At 40.9% G+C, this 27,596-nt stretch overlaps 1 protein-coding gene across 1 annotated transcript; it reads left to right on the top strand.

Annotated features, from left to right (window-relative positions):
• The first annotated feature begins 22,180 nt into the window (after positions 1-22,180).
• On the top strand, positions 22,181-27,021 carry LOC116325944 (programmed cell death 1 ligand 1-like). The gene is made up of 3 exons (XM_031747005.2): positions 22,181-22,353; positions 24,432-24,773; positions 26,153-27,021. The coding sequence occupies exons 1-3, from the start codon at positions 22,275-22,277 to the stop codon at positions 26,341-26,343; spliced, it is 612 nt and encodes a 203-aa protein (XP_031602865.1). The 5' UTR covers positions 22,181-22,274; the 3' UTR covers positions 26,344-27,021.
• Positions 27,022-27,596: the final 575 nt, after the last annotated feature.

Raw genomic sequence — 27,596 nt, forward strand, 5'->3', positions numbered from 1 at the left:
GATAAACAAAATTAAATAATGTATTGCACATCTATGTTTTAAAGATGGCCTTGAAAGTCAATGCATATTTTATCTAAACAATTTGAAATTTAGACGGTGAAATACACAAACTAACGAACATGTTCGTAGGTGTCAGGCTTAACCCCAAGGAAAGAGTTCACAATCCCTTATCACCTTCTCCCATCCTCAAAGACACACAAAAACACTTCATCTCCCCCATTTCTCGAGATACAGGGTGTGATAAAGTCTGAAACAGGCATTGCAGCACTGTTGTTAAGACAACTTGACAATGTACATTAAAGGTATTGCAGCACAGACCTGTGACCACATGTTGGAAAGCCGTCAATTCGGCTTAACAAAGTAAAAACTAACCCAACAAAATCTTCTTTGAAAGCACACACACATTTTACCGTTTCAGGTCAACTGTCTAAAAACAAAGTCTTTCTATAGTGTTAGGATAAATAGAAAAGTAATTCCACGCCTGTATAAAAATTCACACTGAAATATCACTTTATCAAACAGATAAACCTAATTAAAATGCGCCCCCACTAGGAGACAGAGTGTGCGTGGTGTGGCTGGAGGTCGGAAGTGTCACTTTTTAGGATGAGTGAACACACGTGCACGAACGTGCATGTGCGCGTGCTCATATGCGCACAAGGTGTCGGTCCTGGAGGTCGCTGATGGGGGTGTAGGGGAGACACGGTGTTTAGAAAAAATGCTTCTCAACTGTTCCGATAATCCTGACACATACGGGATCACTACAGGATTTCGCTTAGTCAGCAGTTGTCCTTCTCTTCTGGATCGGCTGGAGGTTTCTTTGGTGCCTTCCCAGCTTTGACAGTAGTCCATCTGGGATAACCATATTTACTCAGCGCCTTCTTGTAATGATGTTCTTCTGCTTCCCTGGCCGCTGTGTCTGTGGGGACGGTGTTCGCTCTGTGTTGTAGAATCTCTGTGGCTTTTAAACCCCAAAACACGATGCGCCAAAAAACTGGTCCACCCCAAGGATCGGGTCCCTCGACACAAACAGAGTAACATAGTGTACGCTGTTAAGTGCCAGGAGGATTGCCAGGATTTATACATCGGGGAAACCAAACAACCTCTGGCGAAGCAGATGGCACAACACAGAAGAGCTACCTCGTCAGGCCAGGACTCTGCAGTCTATCAATCAAATCAACTTTTTGGGGTTTTCATGTGGTACTGAGGCAGGTTATTGGCCAGTAGCTGGATGCGACCAGTCCCTTCTCCCTTTCTGCCATTCTATTTTGCCATGTCATGAGACTTGTCACATCCATTTGCTCTTATACAATTTTAAGTCCACGTCTAGTGGAAGTGGCAAATCTTTGCTGCTGTATTAATTTGACTCTGATACAAGTGCCTTTCCAAATCTGAGGTAAAACTGAAGGCAGCCATGCATTTCCACACAGCCAATATCCAACATACTTTTTGTCTGGGTTTTGTATGACAGATGGGCGCTTTTCCATCAGTGCAGCCTTTTGTGATTTTCACTGTTGTAAGATAATCAGGTTGATATAACAGCATCAATAACACTATCATAGTGTTTTTTTAGGTATTTACAATTGCCAGGTTTCTGAGGTGTTTGTCAAGATCCGAGAAAGTGTCTGCCGTTTTTTCATCTCCTCCTGTGTTTTCCTGTATCCACCGCAGGGCTTCCTGATAACTCTCACTCAGCTTCTGCTCATCAATAATATTCAACTTGCCTGCATTTAAGCCACGACTTGGTCATCTCTTCTTTGCCAGTCTATCAGCCACCTAAGATTATTTTAAAAATACTTATTTTTTATTATATTAAATTTAAGTCAAATGGAAGTGTTTCTAAAGTCATATAATGATAATTATATTATGAAAGACATTTTCATAATATATTTTAAGTTGTTCACGTTTTCAGATAAAATAAACACGCACAAAACAAAAACAAACAACAAGAACATAAAGCTGGCAAACCCTGACCAAAATCAACTCAAAATACTCCCACGCTACAGAACCTCCTCTCTTCGTCGCTCGCTCCATATCGAACCATATCAAGCTTTGGCACAGTGCTTCTGAAGCAGTGTGTTTTTTTTCTATGACACACGCACTGGAGCATCAGATTCAAGCGGGCCATCACTAGCTTACAGAAAACAAACCCAGGATAGTTAGTGCAGCAATGTTACTTTGACAAATAGCAAATCATAGCAAATAAATACAGAGACAGAATGATGTGCATAATGTGCAAAAACAAGTCAACACATCTGGGACAAGTGGAGAGCGAAATGGATGAGCACTTTGTAACCCAGGACTTTGTAACACTTTGGAATTTGATGCTTCTTGCGACTCTCTGGCATATACAGTTCATAGGTACCTGAACCCACTTTCCTACTGATCACATACAGTCACTGCCACTTGGCAAAAAGACCGTTCTAAGATGACGGCAGAAGCAGAAAAACTTTTGTCCCTTTCGAAAAATCCTCCAGATGAGTATTGGCCAGCTCTTGGAGCTGGCCCCGGACAGCATGGCCATACAAGAGCTGGAAAGGAGAAAACCCCGTTGAAGCTTGAGGTACCTCTCTATAGGCAAAAAGCAAGAAAGGAAGCCACTGGTCCCAATCTACTCCTGTATCTTTCACAAACTTCCTCAACATAGCTTTAAGGGTTTTGTTGAAACACTCAACAAGGCCATCTGTTTGTGGGTGGTAGGGACTTGTCTTGATACTTTTGATCCCCAGCAATCTATAGACTTCTCTCATGACGTTAGATGTAAAGTTGGACCCTTGGTCAGTAATGATTACTTTTGGGATGTCTACCCTCGAGAACATTAGTATTGAGCAGTTGGCAATCTGACTAGCTTTAACCTTTTTTATCGGGAAAGCCTCAGAATATCTTGTAGCGTAGTCACACACTACCAAATATACCTGTGCCCCGCACTGCTCCTCTCCAATGGGCCTATGATGTCCATCGCAATAACTGGCATAGGGATCAGGGGAGCCCTCTCACCTTTCCTTCCTGGTGCTGTTAACTGACACTCTAGACAAGACTTGCAAAACTGCACAGTGTCTGCAAACTGCTGTGGCCAGTAAAATCTAGTTGACATACGAGAGAAGGTTTTGGCTTGGCCCAGGTGTCAGGCCCAAGGGACTGAGTGAGCAAACTGCAGTACTGTGTATCTTAAACTCTTAGGCACAACCAACAGGTCTCCCACCCCACTACGGCGATATAATAGCTCACCCTTTAGGAAAAATAGCTCTCTGCCTCTCTGAGTGACCTCTGTTGCATTCGTGTTGCTTTTTGAAAACAGAGGGGCTAAAGATGGATCCTCTCTTTGAAGCTGAGCTATTTAACCAGGTACGACTGGTCATTCATCACATTGTGGCACTGGAACTAGTTCAATGAACTTTGTCCCTCTCACCTTAGCCTGTTGCCTCTGGCCTCTGCTCTTTCTTACACGACCCTGACTTGATCCTTCAAAATCAGGAACATCACTGTAAGCGAATGGAAATTCACTACAACCTAAACCTTCTTCTGAGTGATGCTTATATTTTGTCCTGGTGACTGCTACCTGGACTCAGCTGTAACACTTGGGTTGGTTTCCCCTCCCCTGGCTATCAGACCCCTGGCTGCCAAACCTCCCCAGGCTGGTTTGACATCCATAACACATCTCCTGTAGATACTCTTTCAGTGCCAACAACAGCAGGTAGAGAGTTGCGAGTTTGATGTTCATTACTGCTTCCTCAGACGGGTCTGATCCTGTTGGGTCCTGCGAGCATTGTGGAGAGGGGGGAGGAGTTGGTGGGGTCTGGGTTAGTAACGCTGGCGGTGGGGAATCTGGGGACTGTAAGAGGCCCCGAGACTGCATGTCGTGCTCTGTTAAAAAATGAAAACGAAAAGGTCTTAATTTGCCACATAGATACATGCACACACACACACACACACGTTAACCTACAATTTCATTTATTTAGTTGACAGACGGTCTTATGATTTTAGGTTTGCACAGGGTAGCAGGAAAACCAGTCTTCGGATAAGTCGCCAAATCATCAAAAACAAGGCGTTTTCTAATACCCTCGTACGCAGTGTTGAGTCTGTCCCCCTTGATGATGTCGTCAATCTGGCTAAACAGATGCAGCAAACCTCTCCAGTCGCACCACTGTATAAAGTCCTTAAACCATGTCGTGTGCTCTTCGAGGTTTAGATGGTAAGGATTTAACCTCCAGTTTTCAAGCCCTCTGGTAGCAAGACTTTCCCTGTCACCGCATACACTGAGAAAAATAAAGTCGTCAGGGCTGGAATTGAAACGATCGGCCTCAACCCTGTAAAGCTCAGGGCCTGACGGGCTGATCCACTGGGAAACATACAGCATCTCCAGGAAGCCCACATTGTCCAAGTCCGCACACACTATGGTGTGAAAGAGCTTCCAGTTTTTAGTAGACATGACACGTGGTTCCCCCCAAAACACACCCTCACAACAATGTACACTAAGCATGACTGCTCAATTGGTATATTTAATGGCATACACATACCCTCCAGTGCCTTGATATTCTAACTTAAATTCAGTCCCATCTACGGTGTTTTCACTGCATTGCTTTTTACGTTGAGGTCCCCGACTGCATACTCCTGTAGACGTACCTAGAGCAGCTGTGGCTTGGGCGATGTCCTGGCTGCTCGTAATGGTTGATAGCGATGACATCCTGTGACACCTTGGCAGTGTTGGGAAGGTTACTTTTAAAATGTATTCCACTACAGAATACTGAATACATGCCCCAAAATGTATTCTGTAACGTATTCCGTTACGTTACTCAATGAGAGTAACGTATTCTGAATACTTTGGAATACTTAATATATTATCATGCTGTTTACAACTACATGAATGTCCTATTGCTGTGATTTATTACTGTTACTGAAGGTCCGCGGCTCCGAAACGTAGTAAAGGGACCTCGGGCTAATACGTCCGGTTCCCTGTCGGGCTGGTAGCCGAAAACTAGCTTTACTTTGTTGTCTGGGTCAACTTTGCTTGCGGGAGACAGAGAGAGGCGTTGAAAGGCTTCTCCAACGGAACTTATTTTTTCCGGAGGAAAACACGAACACAGTGTACAGTTGAGTCTTAATAGCTTACAAATGGGCTCCGCAGGCACTCTTCTTGGCTGCTGTGGTTATTATTATATTTACATGCTTCCAGCTCCCGTTTTTGCTCCGTGACAGCTCGGACTTTTCCCTTCTCTCCCTCCCTCGCTCACAGACACATAACGTGTATGGTAGTCCATTCTCCCTGCAGCACGGACTACACTGCCCATCAGGCTACATGCTTTAGAGCTATGCCTGTAGCATTCTGCCTTTTAGCTTAGCACAACAACAACAACAAAAAAGCGCTCTCTCACTCAGGAAACACGCAGAGAGAGAGCGTAACCATGGCAACCGTAACGCTGCCGCCTGGAACAACAGAACGTAGCTGTCAAACAAACCCAAACAGTCCTGACCCGCGACAATATGAAACAGGGAAGTACCGCCGTGTATTCCATTTATTTCAACAAAGTAACTGTATTCTGAATACCACCTTTTTAAACGGTAACTGTAACGGAATACAGTTACTCATATTTTGTATTCTGAATACGTAACGGCGGTACATGTATTCCGTTACTCCCCAACACTGCACCTTGGGTTGAGGTGTCAATGCTCCAAAATGGTGAAAGGATCACTTTTATATGTATAGAACCTAGACCATCCCACTAGGAGGAGTCGTTGCTGCCCAGGGGGTGTTTCCACACATGAATGAGCAAAGGCAGCTTGTACAGGGATAGGCGCACGCATACATGCATGCACATGAAACCGCACAGTGGGGGTGAGGGGCAAAAACAGTACAGGTATATTACTACTCACGGCCCAACACAACCTGATATGGCAGTTTACTCCCACTGATTCCGCTTCGCGAGAGGTTGTTTGGTTTCCCCAATGTATAAATCATGGCAATCCTCCTGGCACTTAACAGTGTACACTGTATTATAAAATATGCAAAAATCAGTTCGCCTCTAGGATCCAGTCCCCCAGCACAGAGTAATAGAGTATATGTTGTTATGTTCTGAAGAAGTCACTTGCCTGTGCTCAGATTTCATCTGACACCGTTACACTCACCTCCTTTAAACATGTATTATAAACAGAGTGTTTTCTTTAATTACCGATGCAACATCTGTTTATGTTCTAAAAACAACCCAGGATGTGTGGAGTGGGGTAGGTGGAGCTGGATAACATGCAGTAACTGTTTTCAAAGATAAACTCTGCAGGCATGGACGTGCACGCTCAGATCTGTTGATTCGGCTTCATGTTTGCAACGATTGGCTGAATGGGAAAGAAAAAATTCACCTCACCCTAAACTGTACATTCAAGCTGTTTATTTCAGTGCAACTGTAAAACTGCAAACATACACAGCATGTAATTAAATAAATAACATATATGCTGCACAGAGCTGTGCAGGACTGTATTTAGCAGCCAGCCGTCATCGCTGGTCAGACTGGATCGGCTGTTTGGAAGGCGTCATTGTTGACTTCAGTGCGGAGTAGATGACCCCTGGCTCTGGTGAAGGATCTGAACACAAACACACAGATTAAAGAAACTTTTAACTTTCAGGTGATAAATATTTCTGAGACAACAAAGTGCACGTGCAACATTTTCTACAAAGAAAACATCCACTGACGCAAGTGTAACACAGCGGGGAGACTTTTAGTCTCTCTGTAAGATTTACTCACATAAATCCTCACAAAGATCAAAACAATTCATTCATTGTTCATTTTGAATTTGACACATTTGATGCAGTAGATTAAATTATTTCTTTGAAGAGATTTGTTAGCTTTGACTCAAATGAACTGCTTTTACAGGCCCAGGATGCGTTGAGTGTTTCTTCTTCTCTCACCTCTTTTCACTCAACATGTCTTTATACACCTCTCCGCATTTAATTATCAGTTATATTATTCTCTGACTTTCTTCCACAGCATGTCTTTTTCCTGTCTTGTTCCCCTCTCCTCCAACCAGTAGCAGGAGATGGCTGCCCCTCCCAGAGCCTGGTCATGCTGGAGGTCACTTCCTATTGAAAGGGAGTTTTTCCTTTTCCCTGTCTAAAAGTGCTTTTTCATAGATGGTTTTCTGTGGTTTTCTCTGTGTTATTGTAGGGTCTTTACTTTACACTATAAAACATTTCAAAGCGGCTGATATAAATAAAACTTAATTGAAACTATATTACATAGCTCTCAGTTAAAGTAAGAATCTTACAGGATAGTAAACTGGTTGAAATGATGGAGGACTCTCATCCCTTTGTACATTTGACACTCTGTTTTAAGAGCAGAATTTCACAAATAACCTGATGCTTATTCCAAGGTTCATTTTGAGTCTTAGAATATAAAACTTACAGTTACTATTACAGTCAGTATCATAAATGCAGTTCTAACATTTGTACCTAATCAAACCCTTGAAAAAGCAGTAGAGCACTTTAAGGATATGTTGGATTCACATCATCAGTGTGCAGCAGCTGTATGATGCTATCATCTCAATATGGACAAAAACCTCAGAGGAATATTGTCGAGCACCTTGCCGAGTCTATGCCATGAAGGATTAAGACAGTTCTGAAGGCAAAAGTGGGACCAATCCATTAATAACAAGGTGTACCTAATAAAGTGGCCAGTAAGTGCACTGCTTAAAAATAAAAGAGTTACATAATGATATGAGCCAGTAGATGGCAGCAGAGGAACTTCAGTTTGCTCAACAAATGACAATTTTCATCTGACCTTTGACCTTTTTCCTGATAGTAATAATGAGTCTGGCCCAGGTCTCATGTCAGAGGTCGTTGGCTTCTCAGTCTTGTTCCCTTTAGGACATTTGTGTCTTGCAGGATTCTTATCCTTTAATAAAGCATATAGTCAGGCCTTGATCAGGTGACCCTGAACACTGCCTCAGTTACGTTGTAATTAGTCTAGGCTGTTGGGCATTTCCCATGGTGCACTGGGGATTTCTTCTTAATCACTCACCTCTCTGTATTTAATCATTAGTTATTATTAATCTCTGGCTCTCTTCCACGGTGCGTCTTTGTCCTGTCTCCCTCCCCTCACAGCCAACCACTCGCAGCAGATGGCCGCCCCTCCCTGAGCCTGCTTCTGTCTGACGTTACTTCCTGTTTACAGAAAGTTTATTTTTCAGATGCCAACAGACTTAAAAAACTGATCCCCAAGGCCAATAACACTGTGGTGATGTGTCTCTGTTGTCGGGGGGCTGTTGCCCCCTGGTTGTTGTGATCCTGGGTCTTTGACCCAGGTTTTTTAATTTATTAAACTTGTCATTTATTTTAGCAGTATACTGGGATTCTGGTGTGTCGGAGAGGAAGATGATGTCCAAGATAAGTAGAATGCTGGACGATACCTCCCACCCACTCAGTAATGTGCTGGCCAGTCACAGGAGCACATTCAGTGAGAGACTGAGATTACCCAAATGCACCACTGAACCGCACAGGAAATCATTATATTACTGGTAGTACTGGAGCAATAGTTGCAGACAGTGATCAGTGTGGTTTTCGTTCTGGAACAAAATATGTTCCACAAAGGTTCAAACGTTCAACGTGAACAAAAACCACCCAGATCAGCTGTGTTTTCGTTCTATACACTGACTGAGGCGTGTGGGGGAATGTATGTGAATGTTTGTTTATACAGCTAGATTATTCTTAGTAGCACTTGAAGTATTTTATTTATTGATTTTATTTACATTTTTATATTTTTATGAATGATGCACTGATCGGAGACCGATTCCCATATGAACATCCAACATTTTTCTACTAATGTAACTGATGTGAAATTGCTGAATATGTATTCTTTTTTTTCTTTTTCTTTTTTTAACTGCCATGTTATAATTATGCACTTCACAGTCATCCTGCTGCCAGTGCTCTGAGGCCCATTCATGCTGTGCATTGAGAGATTTATCAGTGAGGATGGTTTCCTTTATGTCACTGTGTGACATGGGTGTGGAGTTCATACCCAAAATGTACTTAAAAGTTCAAGTTTGAACTTTTAAGTACATTTTCCTTCTAATAAAGACACAAAGATGTTCCCTGTGGCCTGTCATACTACACAAAGTAAATAAGTTAAAGAATTAAATGACAGAAAGTTCCTGTTTTTTCACCATTTACTTTTTAGTAAGTTTTTAGTTTTTAAAAGTTACTGACATGTTTTGTACATTTGTAAAAAATGTTTGGAATCATGTATGATTTTCGTTCCACTTCTCACGTGTGCACCACTTTGTGTTGGTCTTTCACGTGGAATTCCAATAAAATTGATTCATGTTTGTGGCTGTAATGTGACAAAATGTGGGAAAGTTCAAGGGGCCGAATACTTTTGCAAGCCACTGTACATGGGTGCAGTATCCATAGAATTCCTAAATGTCCTGTTTCACCAATCCTACCTTTATCTGAATTTAAACTTATTTAATGCTGTTTTATGAAGAGACATAGGCATACCATGCACCATCCACTTACCACTGTGGTGTTTTTATTTCCATTTATCTGTATGATATGCGGAGCTCAAGCTTTAAATGCAGTAAGTGTACACACTTCTTATTAAATACATGATTTTATGAGACTTATGAAGCTGTTGCTGTTACTGCTCCTGCTGCCTCTCCTACTGGGATAGTTCACATCAGCAGTAAATTATCTGCAGTCTGTTAATGTTTATCTCCAATAGTGGAATCAGAGGAAAGCAGCTTGTTTAGCTCTGTAGTACCAAATCCAACTTCTCACACTGCTCACACTCATTGAAAACTTGTACGAATATTTGTTTAATCTGTACAAAAACCTAAGTGCAAAAAACCATTTTTGGTTTAGTTATAAAATATTCCCTCCACACACTTTCCTAACACTCAATCCAACTTAAGCTCACACAGGATAGAGCTCTACAAACTAAACAGGTCACCAGTCCAGACTTTCTACAGTGAGAAGGGCAAAAAGTGCACACAGCCAACCAGGAGATTCAAACCCAGAACCTGTGAGGTGGTAATAAAGGTATAACGTCTTCAGATCTACAGTACATCTCCCTCCTAAACAGTTGAACTGTCACACTGCTCCCACTAGCAGACTGAAACTGCACCTTATGTACATTCTGTGGTATTCATTTCACTTCATTTCATTTCTGTCATCCTGTATTTTATGTATATAAGATTTAGATTGGTTATTTATGGTTGGTTTACACAGCTTATGTATGTATGTGTATGCATGTGTAGCTGTATATATCCACACGTGTGTGTGTGTGTGTGTGAACTGTGTTGCTTACATTGTTGAGATATACATTGCTGTGCTTGAGAGTCACCATCTACCGGAACCAGAATTCCTTGTATGTGTCTGTGCATATACATGGCCAATAAACGCAATTCTGATTCTGATTCTGATACAAAGCAGGGATAAGGGCTGAGGAGCAGGTTATGGTCAACCTAAGAGATCAGCAGGTTAAAACTGCCACTAGATCTCTGCAAGATCCCGCTGAGGTCAGGGCACAGATAACAAGATGATCTAAAATCTCTGTCTTTCCCAGATGAGCATCAATAAGTTTGTTATAAGCATCTTTATATTTTCCCTTTTCATCCTGTTGGCTGAAAGTTAAAAGCTATTTTATTGTTCTATAAACCTTACAACAGTGATATGATCCTACCTGCTGAGCACTTAAATAAGCTACGGATTTATGTTTTATAAAATCAAAATGTGCTTTTTTGCGTTCTGTCCCAGCAGATAAAAGTATAAATTATTAGATTCATAGTTTATAATAATTCTATGAGAAATATTTAGATTTTCCAGTATCTTAAAAACTACTCATGATGCTGAGAGATGTGTTCTCGTACACTGTCCTCCTTTTTTCTGCCTTTCTTTCTTGGCTTTAAACAAACATTAGAGCTACTTTCAGTAAGTGAATAAATGATTGTGTTTTTTTAATGGTTCGTTAGGCTGTGGTTATGTTTGGTCCTCCTGAGCACTCAGAGGTGTAAGACACGCTCACATGTTCATATAGTATTTCATACTTACTGTGGGTCACACTCTGCTGCTTTGTCTGCAGCAGCTCTGCTACTTTCAGTATTTGTGTTAAACCTCAACATTTTCCTCATGTTACAGTTTGATGCTCTCCTGTCTGCTTTGTGGAGCTCGACAGTGCAGATGCTGTCACTGCATCATCTTCTTTTCACAGTGTTTATCACAGTGCCAGCAGCAGGCTGAATCTGACCCTATTCTTCTTCTTCTATTGCAATTAGGGTTTGATTAGGTTTTACAGTGCAGAGGGGGCAAAGTGATCCGACTTCCTCCTCCTCTGTACAAACAGCATCTGTGCACTTAAACCAGATCCTGCAGAAGATCAGCGAGTATGAAAGAGGAGCAGCTGTACCTCTGTGCCTGCTGTTTTTCCTGATGGCGATTTCTCCATAACTGACTTCGCTTGTTATGTGCATCGAAGAGTAATCTGCAGCTGGATTGCACACTGAAAAAACAAGACAAAAATCACGTGAGGGAAAATGTGGACTTCTCATGAGTAGGGCTGCAAATATAAAGTCACATCACATCCTCTCTTCAACCTGGAGTGACTTTTTTTAGCACCTCTGCTGAGTTTAGTGCTCGAAACAGGAAGCTTAATGAGTGCAGAGCTACTCACATCTGCCAAGCCCGTTTAACACTTTGCAAACTTAACGTAACCCAAATAAAACACTTTGCTAACCTGTGAAAGCTGTTTTAAAGAAAAATGGACTTTTAGGGTGAGTGTAGCTACCTCCACCTATATTCACCTCATATTGGACAGATGTGAGTTTTTGCCATGACTTCTTGGCCTCATTTGGCCCAATTAACACTGGTCAGTCCTACTACGGAGTGAAAGTATATGCAGGGAAACTCTGAGGAAGAATGACCCAGTTTAAAAATCTGAATGAAAATACTGCTGCTTTATTATCAGTGCACAAAGTCTGAAAGCTCAAAGCCCCATGAGTCAAAAGGTTTGAACCACTTAAAGACACCTTCACCACATCAGAAGGAGTTCCTGACTTTATAGTAAAAGTGAGAACACAAAAAAACCAAAAGTTTGTGCCCGCTCCGAGAGTACAGTGGACACACTTCTGTTTTTTTCTTGCACACAAACAAGAGGGTGAATGTGAAGGGGTCAGAATCATGTTGTCTGCATTGAACGTGCACAACTGTGTTTGTGACCCACACCCGTTTTCACACCTTGGCTCATGTGATTAGGTAGAGGATCATCAGGGGGTCCTTTTGTCCCTCTTTGGGGGGAAACTCTTGCAGGGTTAAATCTGGGACTCTCCACCATTTGACCCTTAGAACTGAAGAAGCTTCTTGGATGAGAGGTGAAACGTCTTGAAGCAACTTAAAGAAGTCCAGACGCTTTTCTTTCCAAGCTCCTTAGACAACTGTGTTGTTACCATCATTAGACAGGACCAACTTCCTAAATATCAGATTATCCAAGGTTACACTTTCAGTTCCTACCAAAGGATGCAGAAGTGGATCAGAAAGAACGTGAGCATCACCACGTGCTTATCCAGACTTTCTTCTTGTTTCTGTAGCACAGAGACGCCACAGATCTGCTTCACTCAACAGCTGTTTGTGTTACAGCTCTGTCTGAGGAGGAAAATCATCATGGACACATTATCTGTTTTTGAAACTGGCAGCTGCACTCAAGATGTTCAAAAGACTTGGAAGGAAAGCTCATCTTGAAGTGGATCAATTGTGTTTTTCTTTATTTCCTGACATAGATCTTGTTCCAGCCATGGATAATCGCATTAAACATTTCTAATAATGTGGTCAGGAGGGAGAGAGAATGAACTGAGGGCCTGCACCAAGACTCCATATCAAAAAAAGAAGGATTATTTTGAGATGTGAATCATGCTAAGCTATTCAAGCAGAGTCAAAAGATAAAAAATATGGAGATGGAAATGTTAAGATTCTAAGATTCCATGTTTGGAAAGTCTCCAAGCACCTAGAAAAGTGAGGCTGATGTTCAGTGGACTGAAGATTTGAAAAGAGTTGATTTTTTTTTTTTTTTGTCAGCTGATTCTTGTTTAGTTTAGTTTAGTTTAGTTTAGTTAAAGTTCGTACCATGTTGGAGCAACTGTGGCCACATAATTTCCTCTCGGAATACTAAAGAATTCTGATTCTGATTATTAACAACCATCATAACGTAGTCGTGCACTTCAGTTTAGTGCTTAGCTTAGTTGCTGATCCAGAACACCAACATATGGAGCAGATTTCATCACAAATGCATCCGACACATGTTCAAAAACAATCAACCCCAGAAAACCTCCTGTGGAAACATCAGAACACCTTCAAAGATTTTTGAGTTTGTCGTGCCGGGAATTTTTCATACCTCTCGTCCCGTTTGCTCCATTTTGCTCGTCTGCTGCTGCTCGTTTCACTGATGAGTAGGTGGCAGCCGTTGAGAGATCTTTTTCTGTAAAGTCAATTTGAAACGTTAGCATTTGTGTCATTTGTGTCAATTAAAACGTCAAGTGCAGGAAAGATTGTGTTTGATAAAAAGCTGGATGACTCTGAGATACATTTCTTCAAATAACATTTGAACAAAAAAAAGTGTTTCCCCATTTTTTAAATCAGAAAAACAGGAAACTGAAGTGCAGCAGAGCTTCTTTGTTTTTGTCGCTCTTCTAGTATGCTGACGTGCAGAAACATGGATATCTGGCCGCAAACTAACGTACACCAAGGGCTAACAATAATGAAATGTTGAACTGATGGAAGAAAAAAAAAATCAGGACACCTGCAATTACTTTCTAACGGAAGCACCAGACTTTCGTCTGAAACCCCAAACATGAACCTTGTGGAACTTTTTAGGAAACATCACACGTTTTAAAGCTTATCTTGCAGGAAACTCGGCGTACCTCTTGTCCTGTTTGAGGCTGTTCTTCTCACCGATGAGTAGGTTGCAGTTGCAGCTGCTGCGGGATCTTTCTCTGCAAAATCAAGTCAAATTTTCCTCTGAGAACAGATAACTGTCACTGCTGCTGCTTCAGCATTTGAAATAATGATATTAATAAATCAGCCATCAATAGGAAGGGAAAAGTGCAGTCGGGATGAATCTGATATAAAACTGTATTTCTTTCTTTCTCTGAGTCCTCCAGTGAAACAACATGTAACACAAGATAAGATAACTTTATCTAATCTGACACAGGGAGGCGTCGCCTGTTTCAACAGCACAAGAGTCAGAAGGACCCTCAGCCTCTTAGTAGGTGGGCCAAAAAAAAATGGGGCAACTTGTCCCTTTCTTGTAATTGTGTTTACCAGACTTTCAGAAAACTTGCCCTCTGACCTTGATTTTAAAATCAAGGTTACTGAGATTTCATTTGATCCCAGATTTTTTAAATGTATCTATGGTATCAACTTAATATTAATCACTTTGTCAGAATCAGATTAATCCCAGCACTCTTTTAATCCCAGAGGAAATTAGCTATGCTTGCTCCAAGACAGTAAAGAACAGTAGCTAACCAAACTAAATGAAATAAAACAACATATTACAAAGTTACAAAATATAACAAAGTAGCTCTAATTATAAATGTACTTGTAAATGACACATAAATGAGTGTAATGTAATAATATATTTTTGCGTTCTTGTGTTCACACAGTTGGATGTCCACGCTGCCAGCTGGTCTGATGGTGTGACAAAAAAAAAGATTAACATATATTTAAAGTAATGTATAACATATACACTTAAAGCCACGTCACAGGGATTTGTTATATGTCCAGTGCAGTGGAAATGATAGCATATATACACATGATAAAATAGTAGCATGAGGACCTGCAGTTCATCCAAAAAGTATCACCGGTGTCTGAATGAGCACATGTTGGAGATTCTCTTCAAAAAAAACCCAAAACACGAAACTTGAGTAACATTTTGAAGAAACGTTGGATCATCAAAGAATCTAGATATTTTCTAACAGGAAATGTTTCCTACCACTCGTCCTGTTTGACTCATACTGTTGGTTCGATACTGTTCTTCTCACTGCTGAGTAGGTAGCAGTGGCTGCTGCAGGATCTCTTTCTGCAAAAATGAGATGAAAAAGGTTTTCCACTGATAACTGTACTGTAACTGCCGATGTTTCAATGTTTGGAGCACTAATATTCATAATCATCTAATGATGATTAAAATGCAAAGTGGAGGAAAGACTAAAGTCAGCATTAAGGTGGGTGATCTTTGTGAGACTTGCGGTAAAACATGTAAAAGAAAAAAAAGTTTGTTTTTCTTTTCTTTTAGTCAGAAAACAGGAAACTGGACGGCGGCGAAGCTTCTGTTCACTTCGATAGACTCTGACCACAAAATCTCAAGTGCAGCATTACAGTTCACCCAAAGCAAAACAAAAACATTTAGTGTAAACTATATTAAAAATATGGTATTGAACATGAAATGCACAAGCAGAAAATGATGCACAACTACAGTGTGTAGTTTCACTATAAATATTGTAATTTAACTGTTTAAAAACAAGTGCTCACAAAGGTAGAAGTGCAAAAACAACACATCCTGTGCATCATGTGACTGTTATTAAAGGAACAGTTCAGCCGATGGTCACACCTACATGTGTGATTATGTTTATCCACTTCAGTTACTTTAGTGTGAATTTCCCACTGTGTGAGATGTCAGCGTCAATGTAACAGGACTGACTTTCACCCACTTTATAGCACTCAGAGAAAAACACTGTAGATTGTGTTATTTTGTCCCTTTAAGTTGATTTATATAGAAACATTAAATGTGAACAGAATGTGTGTCTCACCTTCAGGTTTCCTCCAGACACATCTTCTCACCAGTACAACCAGTACAACCAGCAGTAGCAGCACAAATATGGAGGAAACTGACAGCACAGCGAAGAAGGAAACAGTAGAAAAAGAGGAGAGGTGGAGGGAGGCAGTCGAGGCTGATGGAGGAGGAGAGGTAGAAGAACCTGAAACTAAAGAGAAACACAAATCTTTGAGGTCAGTTTGAGTCTCTTTGGGTCTGAAATCTGTAAAAGAAACAGAAGCCTCACCTGTGACAGTGATCCAGCTGGATGGAGACTCTCCATGACCGCTGATGTCACACTTGTAGAGGCCTTCATCAGACCTGGAAACATGCTGGATGGTCATGTGACCTGTAGGCTGCTTCCTGATGAGGGAGCCATCTTTATAGAAAGCAGCTGTGAGGTTGGAGGGAGTGGTCTTTGTTTTACAGAGCAGAGTGACGTCATCTCCCTCCATCACAGGGAGGACAGGACTCTGCAGGATCACTGATCCACCTCAACACAGAGACAAACTACAGCATTTCATCCATTTACACACAGCTTCATCAACACTAACTCCACACACTCAGCTTACCAGTGACTGTCAGGTTAACCATGTTACTGATGGGACCCTCTCTGGACTCACACCAGTAAACTCCACTGTCCAGTTTGTGGAAGCCAGTGATGTTACAGGAAGAACCAGCTACTTCTCCCCACTCCTCACACTCAGCTCTGGTTTCTCTGCTTGTGTTTCTCCTCAGAGTCCATCCAGCAGAGCTGTCGTCCTCCTCACAGCTCAGAGACACAGGCTCTCCCTCAAAGACCTGAGAGCTGCTGGGACTCACAGTCAGACGAGCTGTGAGGAGAGATTATAGATTTTTCAAATGAACAGAAAAATAATAATTTTAAAACATCCCGATCTTTGTTGTGGTGCAGGGCGAAAGACAGATAGAACATATGAATCCAGTTTAAGCAACATATACTTGAGTCTAAAAGTTAATCTGAAGCTAAAACAGTGCACATTATTTTATTAAACTGTAGTGACTTATGTACTGGAACATTTCTTTATTTGAGTAATGGTATCAGTTTCAAAATCCAATTCTTAGCAAGCACGAAGTCATGAAGCAGTCATGAAGAGCGTATTTCCCCAAATTTTCCTCTGTTTTCAATTGCATGCATTTTCCTGACAACTGCAACTATTTTATGTAAAAATTACTCAGAAAAGGAAAAATACTGATGTCAAATCTATTTTCAGTGAAGAAAAACTTTGATACATTTAACATCTCTAGGATACCAAATAATGAGTTCACTTACCTCCATGGGTTATGCAGCTCAGCACCGAGAAGAGAAGTAAGCCACAAGCTGGGTTGAAATTTGGAAAAAAAAAAAAAAAGTCAAATCACTTAACTTAAACTGGTGACTACCAGCTAAAATTAATCTGGACATGAAACCTGGACTGAAAATTGAGTAAGTGACAATTAAATGAGTTCATATATTTAAAGGCTTGGCGAGTGTCACTCTTTGCAACATAGATACACACAGAGATATAAACGAGGGGAGCCTTTGCTTAAAAATGCAGCTTATACCACAAAATTAGGCTTACCCAGACCTGTGACCACAGAGCACATGTATGACTGGTAATCATCAGTAAGATGGGTAAAAAGGACAAGAATAAGATAATAGCATGGTTTGCAGGAGTTGGTGAAGTAGACGTTTAACCTGCTGTGGTTTGTCTGCAGCAAAAACCTAAAAATCTGAACTTTAAAGAGTTTAAACAAGTAAAAGCTTGAATCTGGTGAAACCTTCAGTTAAAGAGAACACGCAGCTGTTCCAGCTCAGTAAAGTGCACGGATTAACCACTGATATAATTAAAGCTGAATCCTGTGCAATCCATTCCTCTCTGTAGCTGGAAACATCTCTGTGTCCCAGACCCACTGCTCTCCAACAAGAGCAACATTTACACATTTTACATTCAGTACATGCGGTACTTACAGAGCAGCCACAGAAGCGATGCGTGTCCCATTCTTCTGCACACTGTTGTGTGATTAAGGTGTTTTTTTGTTTCATCACAGCAGTTAAACACACCTCCTTCCTCTTGACTTCAGCGGCTCTGTGGTTTCTATTCTGCAGTTCCAGGAAAAAAGCGCTCATTGTTTTTTAGTTCTTAGTTTTATAGCTTTGGTACGAACACAAGGCCTCGGTAGATCACAGAGAGACACTGACTGGGATAACCGCCTCACCAACCCTGCAGAGTAGAGGCTAGAAAACAGATCTGCGCTACTCAGTGATCTACATAGTAAAGCCTGCATGCATGTTTTTAAAATGAGAGAATGTTATCATTAACCAGATTAAGATGGTAACTGCTTTACTGCACACATTACATGTGATGAATAGCAGATATCAAATAAATAGTAAAAATAAAAGTTTTTAAATCACACAAGATGCTTTCAAGTGTCAGAGAGAAATGACAGAAAATTATGAAATTCACCTGAAGTGACGTGAATGCCACATTAGAGTCGGAAGTATAAAGCAGGGCGGGTTTTGAACCGGTGGCTCGTATGAAGACAAAAAAAAAAAAAGAAGAAGTGGGGCAAAGCGGAGGGGCGTTTAAAACCAGAAGGGAGGGAGTGCAGCGGGGCAGAAAGGGTTAAATGCGGCTATGAGCTGATAGGAGAGCACATCAGAGGAGGTGTGAGGGATGCAAAGAGGGAAAACTGTGTGTGATGAAGTTTTAAATTAACACAGAGAAACAAGTGTGTGAAACAGCTGAATTTACTGGATTTAAACGGCGGTGCAGGGCAGCAGCAGCTGAGGGGAGAAGGAGGTGAACTATAAACTGATTACTATGTATCTGTGGTCAGATAGTTTGTGGGGCGGCTTCCTCTCATCCCTTGCAGTTAATTTTCAAATTAGAGCCTTTTACTAACACTCCGGCCAATTAGGAGGCGGTGCGGGAAAAAGTTAGAGGCCAGCTGCTGAGAAATAAAGGAAGAAGAGGATCAACGTTGCTCTCCACTTGTCCGCATGTTGCATCTCCGTCTCAGAGACACCACTGTGGTTTGCCAATCACCGTTAATGTCCATAGAAGGAGGTGAAGAGGAGGAGGAGGAAGGGGAGGAGCCGCGACAGTGCCAGTGTTCTGAGCTGGAGTTTTCCACGGCTGGGTGTACCCGTTTTTGGATGTATCAGTTGTTCCCCACGGGAGATGGATGTAATCGAAGGAATTTTGAAGCGCCGTTTGGATTTACTGAGCACGGAGTTTCTGGATTACCTGTTCAGACCGCACCGACAGACATGGGCCGAAATACCCGGATATCTCGCTTGAAGGATCGGAATAAATTCCAGGTACGCCGAGGGTAACAAGGGAGACCCGATAATGCCCCTAAAAACCCGTAAAAAGTGGAATTTCCCAACTGTTGGAGCCGGTTTCGTATGCGACAATGAAGCGGTGAGTAATTAAAAAAGGGGGGGGGGGGGGTGATGGCATGTGTGACATACTTATATACACGTCATTCCTGCAGAGGCAGTATCGACATTTCCGACGTATTTGGCAGCAAATATAGAAAGTCAGAAGTTTCTAATATTTCTGTCAAAAACGCTTCTTTCAAAGCATTTCAGGGGTTCCTGGAAATAAAGAAACAAAAAAAAAGCTGCTGCGTAAATGCATTCATTCATTTAGAAAGACCGGCTGATGTACGGAAGTGGATTGGAGGGGAGGGGTCTTTCTTTTTGTTTCCCGAGAATTCTGAGGTTAATGCCAGAATTCTTCAAAAGAAAAACACGCCCCCATTTTTATTTTTGTTTTTTATTTTTTTATTTTTTTGCTTCTTTTTATTGTCCCCAATCGTCTTCAGTACTGGTGCCATAAGCCAAGGGCGTAGATTTGGTTTTGGCATTGGTGAGGACGGATGATTTAACCACCGACCCCTGCCCTGTTTCTTTTTTTCTTTTTTTTTTTCCTTTTTGTTTTTGCTTCTTGATTTAAAAAAGGAGAAATATACTTGCCTACATATGCTATTCTACATAAACCATTTAAAATTACAATTCATAGTTTTAAATGTGAATTATATCATGTTAAATTACTATTAAACAAGTATTTTAGACTTTAGTTTACTTCAGCCATAGGTATCACAGGTATCATACAAAAATAGCTTCAAATACAATAATGAACCAACAAGTCATCATCCAATTCCACCTGTGATCTTGTATCACCATTACTCTCTGAGCTTTGTGTTGGTTCTTCTGTCACCTGACAAATAGCACATACATGACAATAAGAATAAAATGGGTCACTGCTTCAGTGTTTCTGTCGATTTGCGCATATCTTGACTCATCAGTAATGTTTGTAGGGTGAGTGCATTTTTAAAACAATTTGTGCAAACTGCACTACAAGGTGGAATATTTGCAAAATCATGACTACCTCATGATATTTTGTCTCAAAATTAACCCTATGAATATGTCAGTGCCATTAGGATGAAATTATTGTGTCACCAACATTTTAACGTTAGACATATAATTTTAACAGCCTCAGTAAACTAATATCCTGGCTTGCTCGAGGCTGCCATTACTGTGTAATGTAGTGTGTAATGTATTTGCTTATATTGGTTTAAAAAATCCTTCCATATAAAACGAGGTTTACGAGGTTTAGTATATAAAATAAAGAAATGGCCAATTTTGCACGTATCTTGGTTACTGTGCATTATAATCAAACCAGTCCTCTTTTCCTTTTTTGGCGACTTAAAATAACTTTATCGAAAATAGTTGTCATAATTTCCGCAGCCCTCCTGATCAGATCTCTCTTGAAAAACACTTTTTTATTATGTCAGTGACACTTTTACCTGGATAAATGATGGATTTATGAAAGCAACCTTTCCAAGAGCAAACAAACAAACCAGATGTTAGATGAGCCATCACATCTGCTTTCCGGCCAGTGTAGCATGGGTAACTGCAGGTTCACTCAGTTTATTTAAACTGAACTGCGACCTCTGATCTCCCCGGACCATGAACACCAGAGGATGTGGTGTAGCTGACCCACATTGTTTATCTAAGCTGTGTCACACTTCTGCACCTGCATAAAGAGACGTGTCACAATGATCTCACCAACACAGATCCAGTGAAAATCCAACATGAATTAGGACCTTACAGGTACTCTTTATATGTGTAGTTCTGATCAGTGCTTACCTGTCAAGATAACCCTCATCTTCCTCTCCTTTCCGCTGTCTTACATCTTAAAACAATTAATGTTTCTTTTTCCTCCCTGATAATTACAGCCTCAGTCCTGCAGACACGCTGTGATCCGACTGCACAGAAAGTCTTTAGTATTATTCCAGCAGAGGGCGCCATATATTAAAAAAATAAAGCGTTAAACATCTCACTTTTAAAAAGAACTGTTCTACCAGAAACGATAGTCTTTATATGACATTTAAAAAAAAAGGGTGTACAACACAAAAAAGCTGACTAACATCAGAGCAACATATATAATCCATCCAGCATACTTTTCTAGCTAAACAGAAAAACAGTATCTTCCAAAGTACTTGAGTACAATGAGTACCTACCTTGCAAAGGATTCTGGGAAATGCAGCCTTCTAACGATAATGTCTTAAATGCTCTTTCTTGGCAGAAAATTAAATCCATAATTAACAGCTCTCAATAAATCTGTTGCTGGCAATAAATCACATACAAAATAACCCCAAAAATGTTGTTATTAAATCAAATAGACTGCAATAAAGTCACCCATCAAACTGACTAATGGAAACACTCCGACTTCACCCATGAAGCACAGACTTCTTGGACCGTCTGTGGGCCAGTGTTAATCAGTAGATTGATTCATAATGTTTGATTTGTCAAATCTAATTTTTCCTTTAAGATATTACATTTATATCTTTTCACATCTTTTATTTAATGTTTATAATTTTTTGCAGAAATTCATTTAATAAAAAGCTTTTCTACATTCCTGTGCCTTCTGTTCATTTAACTGTATGTATCGTTAGGAAATCTAACTGGAGCTGCATTAATATCTCACCTAATTTACACCCTTAAAACTGGAAGTACTTGAAAGCCGTGACTATGATTTATTTCCTGGGGGATTTCTGTAATTACAGTGTTTGTTTTAAGAGCAGGAACTGACTTACAGGGTTTTCGTTTTTTGTTTTTTGTTTTGTTTTGTTTTTTTTAACACATCTTCAGTTAAAATTCACATAAAATGTAACAAGTGTAACACTCTTAAGTGTAAGACAGCAGTTTATTTACTCCCTATATAACGCCATTCAGGAATACTGTTCGCTGCATTCTTCTTCTACATTCATATTCCTCTCACATACCTTTCTTTTTCTTTCTAAAATGGACAAAATTTTCGTAAAATGTCAGAAAATAAGTAGATGATCAGTAGATGGCGCAGTCGTTTATTGCGATGACGCAACAGGTTTGGGCAGGCGTTTGTTGAAAACTTTTGCAATTCAAGTCCACCCTGTTCGTCCTTCCTCTGCTCTGGTAAACAGCTTGTCGCCGTGCATGAAGCTGTCATGGATTTAACGGCAAACATGGGTTTTCTGTGTTTATTTGCACATTTGCTGCTCTTCCATCGAGCTTTTGCGTCTGAAGGTGAGTTTTGTGCGTCTGTCGTTGTGTTTGTGTGTGTGTGTGTGTGTGTGTCACAAACAGCATATGGAAGAAATGGGAGTTGGTTTCCGTGATCCTGCTGGTTAGTAGCATTCCGTGCACAAGCTTCAGTGGCATTATCTGCCTGGTAACTGCAGGCACTGCGCTGCAGGCGGACTGCAGTTATATATTTTTAGGCCTTTCTTTCTTTCTTTTTTCCTCCTGTCCTAATATGTGTTTGAATTTGCAAAATCTCAGGCTGTGGTGCAACCTATGCTGTTACCACACTCAGTTTTCTGTGAGCTGGCAGTATTAATAAGTTAGAAGCGCCTACAGGATGTTAACGCATTTTTGTCGGAAGTCCAGCGGGACACACAAATCACCTTTGGAGTTGTGTCATTGAGAACCTTTGGGAAGTCAAAGAAAACCCTCATTAAGCTTTTAATGAGCTCTTACTGTTTTGTAGTTTCGTTGTCACTGTGCTAAATAGACCTTTGGTCAAGCTGTTGTCTGTGAATGTGTTTTATAGATAAACCCGACCACTGCATGTAATAAAAAGATAATGAATTATAATCTTCATTTGCCTGTGTTTAAGAATTTTATACAGTTGGATTTTATGCAGTTCATTTTGTTCTTGGTTTTTTTGTTTTTGTTTTTGTTTTTTTTTTCAAACTGAGCTCGGCATTCATGTAAAATGCAACCGAAAATGTTCTGTATGTGTTATGACAGGTATGTAGAGCAGAGCTTACTGTAAACCTGTGCGTGTGTGCTGAAAATGTGAAATATGTTCCAGACTAATTACAATGTCTGGGATTCAGCTGCTCCTCCACAGAATTGTTGGGTCCAAACTAAGACCACTGATGTCAGTGTTTGTGTGAGGAGATCCAGATGTTCCTGCAGAAATTACTGTCTAATTTCTGCTGATCAGCTGTCAGACCTGCCAGAATATAGGCTGGTAATTAAAAGTGCATATAGCTGGCTGTGGTCCAGCTGTGCAGTGCTCGAAAAAAGGTGTTGTTAGTGTTTGGAATCGAGACACTGGGAGAAAGCACAGCACTGTCTCTGAGCCTGATAGCAGAGCAGCCCACGTTATCGATCAATCCAGCATGGAAATGTTATTTTTGTGATCCAGACAGAAGTGACTGGAATGTACAGATTCGAAAGGAGTGCATCTGAGGGACCGCTCATATCCAGCAGGTTCGGAGACAAAGTTGGAGAAGTGAGTCTAAGACATTTTGGACCTCAGAGGAGGTTAATGGATGTAGTGAAGGAGGACATGCAGAGGGTTGGCGTGACCGAGGAAGATCTTGGGATGAGGTGAGAGGGAGCCAGGTGATCTGCTGTGGCGACCCATGAAAGGAGCACCTGGAAGATCAGTCCAGTCATGACTGACTGTGACCACATCATCAGATCTGTCACATGTGTTGGATTTCTAACACTAACATTACACAACAGGAATCTTTCTAAAGAGAGGATTGGGTTAAAAAAAAAAAAAACGTCACAGCTTACTAAATGATGTTTCTGATAACTGTAAATGTTCCTGACCCAGGTGGGCTCAGGTTTCATCATAGACTGTATTTAAAAGATGGACTTAATCACTTGACGTCACAGATTGGTTTTGGACTCTGCATTTTCAGTCAGTGTTAGAAAAGAAACTATACAGCAGCCAAAATTCTTTTTTCCTCTGAGGCAAATATTTGAATAAGAAAGTACAGTCCTCCCTTTTTCAGTTGGTGTTATCCGCATGTGTGTCTGGGTGTGTCACACGGATATCTTCTAAATGCTGAATTAAATAACTGACTTAGGAAACACTCCAACTTCACTCACCAACACTGAAGCACAGATATCTTGGACAGTCTGTGAGCACATTTACGTGCACAGCAAACAAATTATTAGTCTGATAATTGCATTAAAAATGCTTCTAAAGGCTCCAGTAGGACAGATATGGTCCAGAGGCTCCAGTACAGAGACCCCAATTTATTCAAAATTAAAAATCACCCCATATAGAGTTCTTATAAAGAAAGAAATGATCTATTAAGGGTTAGTTGAATTATATCTGAATGTTTGTTCTCTGATTTTAGACCAGTACACAGCGACGATTGGGGAGGATGTCACTCTTCAGTGTCGGGCTCCCAGAGATGCAGTCGTCACCGTGCTGGAGTGGAGCAAACCTGACCTGAGTGTGGACGATTACGTCTTCTTCTACCGCAACGAACGCTCATACGAGAAGTACCAGCATTCGTCTTTTAGGGGGCGAGTCACGCTGCGAGAGCCCTCCATGAAGGACGGAGACGTTTCCATCGTGCTGAAGAACGTCACCGTCAGCGATGCTGGAAGATACAAGTGCAGAATTATAATGAGCAATGCAGCAAGCAGCGAGAGAGTCTTAAGTGAGGAAAGATCCCTCAGTGTCACAGAAGCAGGTGAGGTTGAGTTTGTTTTCGATGAGACTTGTTAGAAAGCTGCAGGGTTTTATTCCAGGAATCATGTGAGTTTGTTAACCCTGAGATGAAGGAAACTCAGGTTTTCTGCTCCTGGAAGAGAGCCAGCTTACTACGGTAACAGACTGAGCTTAAAATCCTGGCGGGATTTCTCCAACAAAGTCTGAGTGTCCCTCTCACTTCCCCTCGTGGTTCACCAGCTGACTAGTTTTATTTCCCCTTATGTGTGCTTATCAAAGTTCAGAGCAGTTTGTTTGTGCAGTCTAAGTGTCCCACTTAGACATCACTTTTCTATTTTTTGTGCTTTTTAAAATAGTTTTTGTGCAAATGAATGCTTTTTCAGTCATTCACAGATTTATTATCAGCTCAAAATAAAATCTGCAGCTGTCAGCCAGTTTCTCTGCAGGGAGAGATGAGCTTTAGATACATGACACGCTCATGTGTTGTGTTCAGCCACACTGATGGAAACATGTCTGTCACATTTGGATCTTGGAGACTATGTGAACTGGCTGTAGTCAGTCTTACAGTAATCTGATTACATTTCATGTTGAGTTTTGTTTGCATTTTTGATTGAGACATTAAACACTTTCAAAGAGCATTTTGAAAGGAACAGAGTCTGGAAAGGAACAAAACACACTCTGTGTCAGTCGATCCAGACCGGGATCCACCTAAACATATCACAGGATCTTATGTGAATCAGTATCAGCTCCATGTTGGAGTCCACTTGCACTGCAGGATGCAAAACAGATCATGATCATGGAGAGAGACCAGATCTGACCCAGGCCTGAGTTTCTTCTGGTCGTTTCACAGCTCATCCCGTCTGGATCTGTTTTGGATCCATTCATAGTGTCTTATGTTATCCTGACATGATCTGTTTTCCATATTTAAATGATCTCCTCTCAAAAGTAAAATGCGACTCAGTAGAACATCCCTGCTGTAGCTGCTGGAGAGCCATCGACTATCAGTGAAGGCTGGTTAGAAATGGTTAAATTGGAAACTTTAGTATGACGGACACGTCAGTAAACTGTGTCTGTTTCACCAGGTTTTCAGTTTCAGTTAAAAAAACAGCTGTAAAATCAGGATGCATATAATGAAAATGTAACTTGGGTAAATCACGGCCATCGAAAGTATGAAAAAACTAATTCTGAGCCCCACTAATTTCACTTTCTTTCTCTACTCACGCACGCATTTAACTCAGGGTGAATGAACTCGGAGCTGTTTGAGCAGGACACTGAGAGTTGCTGATCTCAGATAAACTCAGATTTATTTATTTTTTTATCTCAGAGTTTGTTGAACAGGCTTCCTGGAATAGAAACTTGTTCTGAGTGCAGCGTGTAATGTCTGATGTTTGTATTCTGCAGAGCACACGGATGAAGTCAGCGAGCCCGTCGGACGCGTCGGAAAAGCAATTCGGAGCAATGAGAATCACGAAGGTGGACAGAGTGTTGCAGTCGGAGTTGGAGTTGGAGTATTTTGTGTCCTTGTTCTTGCTGTTGGTTTGTTGGTCTATAAAAAAACACGCAAATCCCCCATCATTTTACAAGTGCTCTGAACTAGACAACGAAGCCCAGAAAAATCAAATAAGATGATTTGCTAAAAAAACTAATTAGAAAACCTGAATGTGAAAGACTGAGAAGCCTGTCTACATGTATATAACAGTGTGATTCAGCGTCTGAGAAAAGGGGACCATGAATATTTCTCTGCTGTGAGAAACTAAAAAAGCAGATGCAGGTCATGAGACTGTCCACAAATATGTAGCATTAAGCACTTTATTCCTGTGAAACTGACCACTAATCAATTTAACAATGACAGAGCAAGTTTTATTTTTGTGTGTTGATTGAGGATGAAAGCTGTTTCTCTTTAAACCGTGGAGACTGGAGGTTAGATTTTCATGGGACTGTGGGTTTGTCAGATGTCAGTAACCATGACTACGACACGTGAACATGGGGATTTGTGGTTTCACGTGTCTTGTGATTTGGTCTAAGCCAGAGATCATTTTTTATATATATATTACTCAGATATATGTACATATGTACACATCTCCCTTTTAATACTAATGACATGTGTAACACTGACTTTTAATAAGAGTTCTCTTGTAATGTGAAGCTTGTCTGTAAGTGTCTCATGTTCATGTTGATCTTTCACTTTTGTTTCTTGGCAATGACCACAGATGTGACCCCTACGTGTGTACAGCATTATGTTCTGATGTTAATAAAACACGTTGACCAGCTGGCTTGGTTTGGACGGAGTTTGTTTCATGGCGATAAAAGGCGTCAGTTCAAAGTGAAATAACTAAAACTGGTAAGAGAATGAATGTTTTTGTTTTGCTGTTGGTGGTGCTGGGGGAGGGCAGGATCGCTGTGTGTCTGAAACAGTCACAGGAATGTAAACGTCTGCACAATAACACAGATAGCAGGAAGTCTCTGTGCTGGAAGAGCTTTCGTTCTTGTGTCAGAGCAGATCCTGCTGCTGTTAATGGGAATAATGGGTAATCAGATTACTCTGCAGGTGTGGACTGGAAACGCTGTGTTGTGGAACAAAGTCATTGTGGCGTTGCCTTTTTTCCAACATCTGGAAACGATGAATTCAGCTCCACAGTTTGAATATGCAAGAAGAAGAACAGCTGGAATCCCCCGAATATGTTTTCTTCTCCTGAGGACTAATGACTTAACTCTGGCAATAAACAAATAAAAGAACTTATTGTGCTCATGTCAGCTGACTGTAATGGCGGGTCCAGGACCGCCACCTGCTGGCTGCTTTTAGTCACTGCCCATCACTGAAAAAAAGCTGTGTGATCCACATCCA

Source organism: Oreochromis aureus, linkage group 3 (genome assembly GCF_013358895.1).
Source record: "Oreochromis aureus strain Israel breed Guangdong linkage group 3, ZZ_aureus, whole genome shotgun sequence".
Taxonomy (NCBI): Eukaryota; Metazoa; Chordata; class Actinopteri; order Cichliformes; family Cichlidae; genus Oreochromis; species Oreochromis aureus.

What these genes read in the sequence shown, in the direction of transcription:
- LOC116325944 (XM_031747005.2), top strand. Translation starts at nt 22,275, where the DNA reads ATGGATTTAACGGCAAACATGGGTTTTCTGTGTTTATTTGCACATTTG. An exon ending in TCGAGCTTTTGCGTCTGAAG is followed by an intron (nt 22,354 to 24,431) that starts GTGAGTTTTGTG and finishes CTCTGATTTTAG; the next exon opens with ACCAGTACACAGCGACGATT. An exon ending in CCTCAGTGTCACAGAAGCAG is followed by an intron (nt 24,774 to 26,152) that starts GTGAGGTTGAGT and finishes TGTATTCTGCAG; the next exon opens with AGCACACGGATGAAGTCAGC.